At 36.0% G+C, this 11429-nt stretch overlaps 1 protein-coding gene across 1 annotated transcript; it reads left to right on the forward strand.

Annotated features, from left to right (window-relative positions):
• Positions 1 to 2443: 2443 nt before the first annotated feature.
• zmp:0000001088 (trypsin) lies at positions 2444 to 9921 on the forward strand. Its single transcript, XM_052092074.1, has 5 exons — positions 2444 to 2498; positions 5613 to 5772; positions 7187 to 7328; positions 8388 to 8651; positions 9751 to 9921. The coding sequence occupies exons 1-5, from the start codon at positions 2444 to 2446 to the stop codon at positions 9919 to 9921; spliced, it is 792 nt and encodes a 263-aa protein (XP_051948034.1).
• Positions 9922 to 11429: the final 1508 nt, after the last annotated feature.

The following is an 11429-nucleotide window of genomic DNA, read 5'->3' on the forward strand; positions in this document are numbered from 1 at the left end:
TGATGAAGTGGATTTTTGCCTACATTTAACTGAAACAAAGGCTGAGTTCGGAATTGCATTTGAAAAGGCTACCTTTAGAGGCAACTTTGAGAACAACATGCAGTATTTTCAAAAATGTTCACAAAGATAATTTACATTTAAATGTATATATATATATATATATATATATATATATATATATATATTTACCTTTAGCAGGGAAATACATTTACAATGGAAATGTGTTGTGCATCAGACGCTGGAAATGTCCTTCCCCTTACTAAAACGGAAATTATGATTGGTTAGCAAATATCCAATCATGTCTGAAATGATTGTCTGATTAGTGGATCAGATTATTTGTACTGTCTCTCTTGCTAGTGCCATCAGTTGCACTCCCACTGCTCCATGAGCATTTAGAGAGAATCTCGGTACACTTTAATATATACACAATTCACTCAAAAGCGCTGTGGCATTACATTAGTAGATTGTAAAAGATCCAGATCAAAAGACTACTCTTTGTTCTGGTGGCCATACGCATCATAAATTATTTCAGGTGGGCATTTGCAAAATCCTAAGAAAGATAGGTGGGCATACGGCGTATGTCTGCGTATGCCCTAGAATACACTACTGCCCAGGGGTGGAAGAGAGAACCGGAACTTTTCCCGGTGGAAAAGTTCCGGTGGGCCGGTGGGCCGGTGTTGTGTCAAACTCTGTTTCTCAGTTGGGATCTTTTTCCCCCTAGCAGATCTGTATGGGGAACAGTATCTGACAGTAACTTCTCCACTGTCAGAATGTGTTCCCCCATGCACAAATCTAAGCCTAACCCTACCGTACCCTACCTACACTAACCCTAACCTACACTTCCATACATACCCTAACAATAACCCCATACCCTATCGGGGCTAGGGTGAAACAGTTTCAGACGGGGAACACAATTCAAAACAACAACGACCAGTGCCGAACGGGCGAAACTGATGCAGCATTGTACCGAGCAGGCCGTGATTGGCTGAAGAGGGCTGCACAACCCCACTCCCCACCACCCAACAACTTTTGGGCTGGTTTCTATGTAAAATCCAGGGAAAATGTATCTTCCCAGTCTGCCCATGCTTCTGCCCCATACTGTTTTTCTATTGTTTTCCATGTAAATAATTGCTAGAAGTCTTTAACCACATTTAGCTGTTTTTAGCATCTCTGACAGGAGTCGAGGCAAGTCACTACACCACCACAAGGACTTAGAATGCATAGGGAATTGGGCAAATTGGAGCGAAAAAAGGGTAGAAAATTGAAAAAAAGGCAAAAATCCAGGTTATGGTAAGGCACTTACAATGCGGGGGGCCATAACTTGTAGTGGGTGTGCCTTTTAGGGGGGCGTGTCTTGTAGTAGTCTTGCAGGATGCAGACAGACACTCTTCCACTAGGGGGCCTCAGCAAACATCCAAGGGGACCTCAACATGTAAAGACATTTAAATCATAAAGTATTATTGCTGGGTATCGATGTGGATTTCCCGATTTGATTAAATTCCAATTCACAAGCTCTCAATTAATTTCGATTTTGATACAATTTGAGTCGACTGTGATTCATTTGGGCATATTTTAGTTGTAATCTTACAAAAGCTCACATATGATAGCAATTCTCCCTCAGATAATGCTGTAAATTCTTGTAAAACTCTTATGAATTATAAATTATGAAAATAATAATTAAAAAATTTAAATCAGGGCCCAAACAATGCAGTTGATTGCTATTCTTTTAACAGATATAATAATCAACCCAACCAAAACTGTAAAATATCGATCTTGGGATTTTAAGAATCGATATCGGGATAGTTGAAGATGAAGTTTGCGATAGTCGGAACACACACGATTTTATTGAACTTTCTTAAACTGATGAGTTGGGCCGAATAGTGTTGGAAAAGCAGCCAGCAGGTGTCCAGCATACATGTGAACTTCTTCAATACAGTTTAAAAAGCTGAGAGAATATCCGGAGTGTGCAGAGCTGTGATCTAGACAAAGGGTGGCTACTTTGAAGAAGCTAAAATGAACGGCGCATTTGATTTGTGTAACAGTTTTGGTCTATAAGTCGCATACTTATTATATAAGTGTTATATTAGAGCTTTGATGACTTTACTATTATTCTACAAAGTGGAAAATAGTAATAATAAAGAGAGATCATGTGTGTTTGCTAATAGTGTTTTTATATATAGTTATTATAGACAATTGTACTAATCCTAAATCATGTCTGAAACTAAAGGTCAAAGGTGGGGTTAAGCAAGTCTTGTTTCAATGATATATTGTTCTTGTTTTCAGATGACATTGTGACAATTGAGACGGAAATAGGATCTTGGAAACCTGAGAATGCTGAAGTGATCCTTCTCCAGGTGAGGAATCAGAGTACCTGAAGCAAAGTTCATCTCAGTCTCATCTGGCATCTGTGGATCTGTGTGTGTGTGTGTCTGTCTCTCTCATGATGCATTTGCTTGATCTTCTGCTGTGTGTTCTTCTGGAGCTCCTCGTGGTGAGCTGTAAGTAAAGATATAAACTTCAATCTGAAAAAATATCCTTGGTGCATTTACAAGGTACAGCAGTATTGAGTTATTTGTGTAGAGGAGTCTTAGACATTTAGCAAAGTTAAGGTGATTTTTTTGGTGTGGTTTTTCTTCAAAAAATTCTTCATGTAATTTTTAAATAACTTATTTTGCAATTCAGTGAAAATGCATGCTTAAATTTGTTAATTTAAAATAAGATTACACAAAATAAGATGGTCAAAATGAACAGATGCAAGGGCAAATTCTTTTAGGCTGATCTAATGATATAAATATCTGACGGCATATTTGAGTCCGTTTTAGACTCTTAATGCTCAATGTCAACCTATAGAAAAGAAAAATCACAAATTAGATTTTATTATATATATATAATAAAATATATATATATATATCCATTGTTTCTTCTAGACAGCTATGATATTAAATTAAGAGCAAATAGAAACTGTTGCTGATTTCTAAAAACAAAAAGACCCCATTAACCTCAAATGTAACTCCTCTGGAGTTGCAGAAGAGATCTCAACGTTGTCTATAACTGTGCTCAGGTTTTCCAAGACACTAAAGTCTGCAATCAAAAGTCAAATAATTATTCATTCAAATGATTTATTAACCCTTAAATGCATGGGTGTTTCACCAAACATGATTACATACTTGGGTCTTTAGAGACCCAGCACATATATCTATCACAGATGGATCTACAAAATGCCCAGATAGTATCACGTTTTCAATTTTTTTTAGAAAATAATAGTTTAGAATATATTTGTATTCATCTTGATGTTTAATTTTTCACATATCAAAGAGATGATGCAACAAATATAGAACAGGATTCATTACTTCCACACTGGCTGTTAAATACATATTGAGCAACACACAATCTCCACATAAGGTACACATAAACAACATACAGTATAAGCGAGACCTAAGCTACACATGTATTTTTTCACACATTTTTGAGTCTAAATAGATTCACAACTTACATAATTTCAGTAGTACACCCATATGACAAAAACCATATCATATTGTTCATGTGTTAAACTTGCTATAATTTACTTCCACGTTGTTTCTTCATCTAATAGCAATGTCAAATGTAATTAAATCAATCACTGAAACATCAGCGCCACGTTGAGTAAGAAATAGCATGCAAAATATGTATATTTACACGCATATGGAATACTGATAATGCACCATTGTTGCACAGAAAATGTATGTGATATAGTAGTCATTTGTATGAATATAATACAAGAAATATATATCCTGTGATAGCAAACATATTTTTTTGCAATTTTGCCTTTTTTGTTACACTATTATAAAGGTTGAGGAATACTAAAGAGGTGTGGGCTTAAATAACGCTGCGGCTCATTTTAGCTTATCGCGGCCCATTCTGCAAATTTCACGGCCAGGCATATTCCTGATGGCCAGCCCGCCCCTGATCGGTCCCAAAGTGCTTCGACCCACCGGGAAAATGCCTGGTATGCCAGAATACCAGTTCAGCCCTGGGCACAACTCTAAAAAGGTAAAGGGGCTGGGATTAGGTATGCATTAAAGGGTTAAACCAATACACTGTAAATAAACCAATACACTGATCTGAAGTAAAAATCTTGTAAAAGACCAGAAGAACAAAAGATGCTGCAATAAACCATTGAAGAACCTTCATTTTTAATACTGACTTTTGACGTTTCCGCCAACAGTCAGTTATGTAATCTCTAAACGTTGAAATTCAGCATTGTTTACTGATGGACGTTATCTTACAATACAGTACAGTGAATAATGGACACATACTACATGTGTGGGGAAGTCAACGTTTTGTCTCCGATTTCCTCACGTTGAGAAGTTCATAAAGCAATCTGATAAAGTTCACACTTCTCCTAAATCTCATGTAGTCTAAGGTCATTCAATCAATGCTACAAAATAGGTTCAACCCAGTGCATATTAATTTCACGGTCAATGGACACTAATATTATAGAGAATAACTTTACCCACAGCACGTACAACTGCCTAATTGTTACAAGGAGATCAATACGCCCAAGGGAAACAGATATACCCTAGATGCCTTTCCAGCCACTAACTTCTTTTGAAGGTTTCTTTCAGATTCTATTCATGACGCACATTGTAGGAAATATAGTCTTCCACGGACACATTTAGATGGGAAAATCTCAGAATAAACACATATTGTTGACTATGCAATGTTCAGTATTGACTCATTGTGAGATACATTTAGCTAACATAAGAAATGTCATGTTATGCTGCACTCTCTTGTGTTTTAAAGACACAAAAGTTTAGATTTAGTGTCATTCACGTGCACGTGTGTTTCAAATGTGACACGTTTCAAAACAATTCTGATGGGAAAAGAACATTTTGACAAATAGGGGAGACGGGGCTAGTTGTCACAATGGCTTTATCTTGTTAACTATAAGGTTTTATGTCAAAGGTGCAATTGCATAAATATTAGTTTTCTTTAGCAGAGGTGCTTTTTATATTGTTTTTTAAACACCTTTAGTTCAAAAAATTGTTAAATAATTTATAATTTTGTTTTGTTAAATTCCTCAATGAAACATTTTTAGCTTAACAAGTGAACACTGGCATGCATTCAGGCAAAAGTCAACCATATTATGTTGTAATATAAATAAATAACATAAAGCATGAAACATTCGGGGCAAGTTGTCACACAAAATATTATACAATTGATTAACTACAATAATTGTTGCCCAAACCAATGGTTTGATATATGTAAACTTTGCTGTTTCATAATTGTTTACTGTTTATATTTTGCTGAAAAGTCTATATTACCATGGTTAATGGCAGGTTTCCCCATATAGTCAGACAACATGCCTTGCTATAGTGTCAAGTTGTCACAAAAGGTCAACCTGTTTTAAATGAACTGTGTGTTTTTTCCTGGGCAATAATAGTGAAAATGTTCATTAGCTTTTATTTTTTACCCAAGACAATAAGGTAGATGTCTATGCAGAAATTGATTTTCAACAACAACAAAAACTACTTCGACATATATTAATTAGAGTATATGTGACACCAAGCCTCTGTCAATAAATACAATCTCTGTTACGCAATGTTTCTATTGTTTTTTGTTTTTTTTTACAGGTCAGGAACTGATACAGGGCCGTGTCGTAGGTGGATATATCCCTGCGCCTTACTCCATCAAGTATATTGTGTCGATACAGAGCGCTGCAGGACAGCACTTCTGTGGCGGGACTTTAATTAACAAATACTGGGTGCTGACCGCAGCACACTGCAATATAGGGTAAGATGACAATTACTGGATAATGCACATGGCCAGAGCCTAAAGTATCAATCGAAAATATATATCATTTTTATCCAGATAGATCACAGATATATACTACTGTAATAACCTTTGTCTGCTTGTACATTTTTCAATGTGCAGCAATATTTACAAAAAATCAGCCTGAGACTTGAGACCTGAGCTTGACAGCTATGTGCATTTTCCTTTTAGCTTTTTGATTTTTAATTAGTAGCACCTAATAAACATGCAAACAAATAAATTAATTCAAAAACCTTTCTAGAGCAAATAGTTTCCCCAAAAATATACAGTATGTGCACATAAATTATATGGACATCGGGACAAAGTTGTGAAATTTTAAATAATACAAAGCTATCAAATTGTTTATTATGTTTCCAGATGTGTTGGTAATTCATGTTTTCGTGACGTAACAGACATTATATCAGAAAATATTTTTTTGAAATTCTGATTCAAAGTAATAGCCAGCTTCATCCAATCACTGCCAACCATGTAAAAATAAAATCATACATTATAAATTCTGAATCTAAGTACTGATTACCATTGTCCCATGTCTGCCACCCATGCTGAGTGTTCAAAACATCCTCTGCAGCCTGAAACTGAACCTTTGATAGAATTTAGGAGTGAATGCACTTAGCTGCATAAGAAAGCTATAGGATGCTCCCTTGCTCCCTATTTAGTGAATGACTTAACCTCCAGTGTGCTGTCTGTCTGTACTGGTCTCAGAACAGTTCAAAATGCACCTTATTTTCATCCTAACTCCATGTAAAACATCTGATAAGTAAGATTTTTGATCATGCACAGCTGAATATAGGATTTCTATGGGAATAATGCACTGATGCATGAAGTAAACATCAGTGTACATTTTGCTTAGCAGAATGGCGTTTTGTGATAATTCGCTCAAATATGTCGGATGAAACTAGAGACTCTGAATCGTTTGTCTCAAACAGTTTCAATGCAAAACTGTAATTCGGTTTCTTAACAGATGTAGTTTTGTTGGCGTTTCTCTTAAAGACAAACTCTGCTGTGATCGGCACCATGTTGTTTTGTCACATGCATCAAAAGTTTAACCCTTTACTGACAGGACAGAGTATCCTGAACTGAGATCAGTCAGTTTAAATTAATTTAAATTATGAATTGCATACAGTATAGCAAAGCCAAAACACAAAGACCGCGCATGTGTTCGCGGAGTCACACAAGGTTAAAAATCAGCACTGTGGTCTGTTATTGGTTGGCATATTCAGTCTCCTGAAAAGTGGCTAAAGATATGTTATACTGTAAATATTAGATTTGCATATTACATCTCACGAAATTTATATAAAGTATTTTAGATGTTCTGAGTTGACTTGAACTTCAAGATTCATTTAGCTGTAAATCCAAAGTTTTGTGTTGTCTTTAGGGCGGCAAACATGAGAATTGTGGCTGGAGATTACTCTGTGGGTGTATACGAGGGCACGGAACAGTTCTGCAGACCTCTGCTCTTAATTCCTCATCCACAGTACAACAAAGCCACCAACAACGCAGACATCATGCTCATTAAGGTGAGGCAGGAATCAATGTTACTGTGTTATATTGAGCGATTCACTGAAGCGGGCATTAGACATGAGTCATCGACTCTCGTCATGCATAACAAATGAACACAATGACTCCGACGTCAAGTCATATTACATGCAGGGACTGAAGTGCTTCTCGGTAATACCTCTCAACACTGCACAACTCAATGAGGAATTTTTTTAATGCTAATCTAATCGTTTAGATTGATTTAAAACAGTTTGACTGATTAATTAAGAAAGAATATTAACAGTATACATAAACGTTCATTAATAACATTAACAAATACTGTTATATTATATAATGCTTAACTTTCAGTGAAGTGATTCAGTTGTTCACCAAAATATGAAAATTCTGTCATCATTTCCTTACACTTATGTTGCTCCAAACCCGTATGACAAAAGGAGTAGTCTTAATCACCATTTACTTTTCATAGTATGGAAGCAAGATGTAATGAAAGTAAATGGTGACTGAGGCTAGCATAATTAACATCAGTTTTCAATGTTTCATTAGCAGAATGATCCAAAAACACTTTAAACAACTGTTCAACCCACTGAAGGGATGATAAGTCTATCCCTCACAGCCTCATTATCATTCCCATCAAAAGTCAAAGACGGTGCTGCTGTAAATAAGGTCTATACTGTAAATACGATAGCAAATGTAAATTATTTTGTTTTGAAATTTAATGTATAGTAATAAATATATTAAAACAGTTTTCATATTATTATTTGTGAGCTTAATTAAATAAATATATAATAATTTATTTGAATGTTTCATTTTAGGGAATTTCTTTTAACTTTCCTATGTTTGTGAGCTTAACAAATACAATAAAAAAATAAATAATAATAATAATAATAATACATTTTAACGTTTGATTGTAAGGACTTTTTTCAATGTTGGTACTATTTTGGGTCGCCACTGTAAAATCTGGACTCTGAAACTTGCGGAGAACTACTGTTTTATGGGACTATAATTAATTTTCATGTTTGATTAATTCTAACATGATGTAATATCTCCGTATTGATATTTCTCTTTTTTATCCCCTGTAGCTGCAGACTCAAGTCTATCTGAACAGCTACGTGTCTTTGGCTTCATTGCCCCGTCAGGACTCAGTGGTGTCCATGGGCCGTGTCTGCCGGGTGTCTGGCTGGGGCTTCACCACTCCAACTGGGGGAATCCCTCAAACTCTACAGACTGTCAAGCTACCAATAGTGTCCACTGCCGTGTGTAACAGCACTGAGTCTTTTAACGGCACCATCACTGAGAATATGATCTGTGCTGGATACAGCGCAGGAGGAAAAGATGCATGTAAGGTGAGAAAATTGTTACTTCCTGTGGACTGAGTTTTCCCGACCTCTGCTTTGCTGATGTTCTAGGAAACCTATTGTAAAGGTATTCAATGGAAAGGAGGAAGCGAGAACCGGCTTGACGATATAAATAATAGTTTAATGGTAAACTTAAAAGACAACATAAACACACACATGACGGACATGTCCGTAAACGATCTGTCTCTCCCGCACGACACCCTGCAGTCGACCTTTAAACCTCAGAGGCTTGATTAGCCTAATAAGGGACCGGGTGCGTAGCATCACGACCCGGCCCCGCCTCCGCTCTGCCACACCAATGATTTATAAATCTAAACCTATGATGAAATCTAGGGCAAAAACAACCAGTGGAACACAGTAACATGGCACTAACTTATATCACTGATTTACTGGTTTATTAATGTTTCATGCTTTATGTGCCAACCCCTTAACATATTGTGGTTATTATTAATTCTGGATTGAGCATTTAAATTCACAGAGTATATAATTAATTATAAATCATCCATCGGTTTTTCATATCAGCATTTTCATGCTTATAACAATATGCTGATGGTTTTAATTTGGTCAATAATTGGCCGATAAATATGGCCAGCACTCCTTTTTGTGAGACTTAATTCAAAGTAAATAATAAATGGTTGTTGATACTGTATATATAGTTAAAGATACACATTATGAGTTTTGTTGTAGTTAGTGGTACATCATAAAAAAAATCTATGAATTAACAATATCTTAAAAATGTACCTTAATACATCAGTGTACACACCTTTTGCAAGAATATGTTCTATTGAAGTAAGAAATCATCCCATTATTTGGTAACAGACTGCTGGAGTCAGTTAATTTAACCTAATATGTATTTCTTATTTGTATATACTTTATATCACTTTAAATGTACTAAAAGTATCTTTAATGGAACTGTTAGTGGAACCATTATGAAACCAGAACCGCTAAATTCCTTATGATTCACATAACTAGTTGTGTCCTGTTAAATACAGTGGCTTTATCTACATGGCCTTTGTCAATGCTCTCCCAAACCATCTGACCACCCTGCCCGAAATCTTTGCATTACTGTCCTTATATTTTTCTTTAGGGGGATTCTGGAGGACCGCTGGTATGTGAGGGTCGCGTCTACGGTATCGTCTCCTGGGGCAACGGCTGTGCTGATGCCCAGTATCCAGGCGTCTATACCTCCGTCTCCAGGTTCCGGCAATGGATCGATAGAACTATATTTGGCTTTTATGGAAGGTGCCTCAAGTATTAGACCAAAGTGTTATTCCAACACTCCCCTAATTGAACTTGAAACAGCCTGGAAACCTGCCAACTTGTATATGAATATTGTTGATACTTTCTTCTATTAATAATGTTAGGATCTTACTTTGATGTTTTCCAGATTTAATTATATATGCACTAATGTTCACACTGCAGTTTTGAAAGAGCGCATCTGTCCCCCAAGGACTGGTAGACCTTCTGTATGTAAAGATGATATTTTTACATACTTAAATGTGCCATATTGCTACTTTTCTGTAAAATCAGACCAACGGAAAGCTGAAGGAATATTCTCCATAGCAACAAATTACCAACTGTTTAACATGAAGTTACTTGTGAGAATAATCTGTTCAGTATTAAAAAGAGATCATTAATGTGTCACATGCTGATTGTAATCGAAACAGACTTCATACTTTTCTTTAAGTGCTGCGAGAGGAGACATGTTAAAAGCATGTTCAATTAAAAGTTCATAATTTACTGACCCTTATGTTGTTCCAAACCAATATGACTTTCTTTCTTTCTTCCATCAAATTACAGTTTTATAATTTTAATGAATATTCCAGTGCATATGGACGTGGGCTCCAAAAATCACAAAAAGAATTATTAAAGCGATCTCGTATGCTCTATTACAATGATATGTACTTGTGCGAAACCGCATATGCATGCATGGACATTGTATTTTGTCTTCGCTACACGCAATGCATCAATTAAATTAATTGAAATTGACTGATCTCAGTTCAGGAGACTCAATAAAGGGTTCAACTTTCGACATACGGAGTCATGTGACAAAGCAACATGGCGCTGATCACAGCGGAATTTGTCTTTGGGAGAAATGTCAACAAAACTACATCTGGTAAGAAACCTAATTAAGTTTTTACTTTAAAACCTGTTTGAGTCATAAGATTAGATTCTGTAGTTTCATCCGTTATGCCATTTGTGAAATTTGAGTGATTTACGCGAAGCGCCATAGTGCTAAACACAACGTAAACTAATGTGTACAATATCACAAGGTATTCATTCGAAATTCGAAATGTTCAGTTTCACAGTGAGAATACAAATGCCGCTTATCGTGGTTTCACTGTATGTGGGGTTAGTTAGGATGAAAATAAGGTGCATTTCAAACTGTTCTGAGACCAGTGCAGATAGACAGCATACTGGAGGTTAAGTAATTCACTAAATAGGGAGCAAGAGAGCATCATATAGCTTTCCTATGAAGCCAAGTGCATTCAATCACAAGCTGCAGATGATGTTTGAACCACTCAACATATTTGGCAGACATGGGACAATGGTAACAGTACTTAGATTCAGAATTTATAATGTATGATTTTATTTTAATATGGTTGGCATTGATCGGACGATGCTGCCCATTACTTGTATCAGAATTAATTATGCTAATTTCTGATTGGTGAAATGCTTCAGCACTGGTTAGCACTTGTTTGTTTGAGAACACTGACATTTTGTTGCCAAAGTAGAAAAAACAAAACATTGTAACGTAAAATTCAA

Source organism: Xyrauchen texanus, chromosome 25 (assembly GCF_025860055.1).
Source record: "Xyrauchen texanus isolate HMW12.3.18 chromosome 25, RBS_HiC_50CHRs, whole genome shotgun sequence".
Classification (NCBI taxonomy): domain Eukaryota; kingdom Metazoa; phylum Chordata; class Actinopteri; order Cypriniformes; family Catostomidae; genus Xyrauchen; species Xyrauchen texanus.

Excerpts from the sequence above, each read along its gene's own strand:
- zmp:0000001088 (XM_052092074.1), top strand. The coding sequence starts at position 2,444 with ATGCATTTGCTTGATCTTCTGCTGTGTGTTCTTCTGGAGCTCCTCGTG. Across the intron at positions 5,773-7,186 it reads GCAGCACACTGCAATATAGG|GGCGGCAAACATGAGAATTG; the intron begins GTAAGATGACAA and ends TGTTGTCTTTAG. Across the intron at positions 7,329-8,387 it reads CAGACATCATGCTCATTAAG|CTGCAGACTCAAGTCTATCT; the intron begins GTGAGGCAGGAA and ends TATCCCCTGTAG.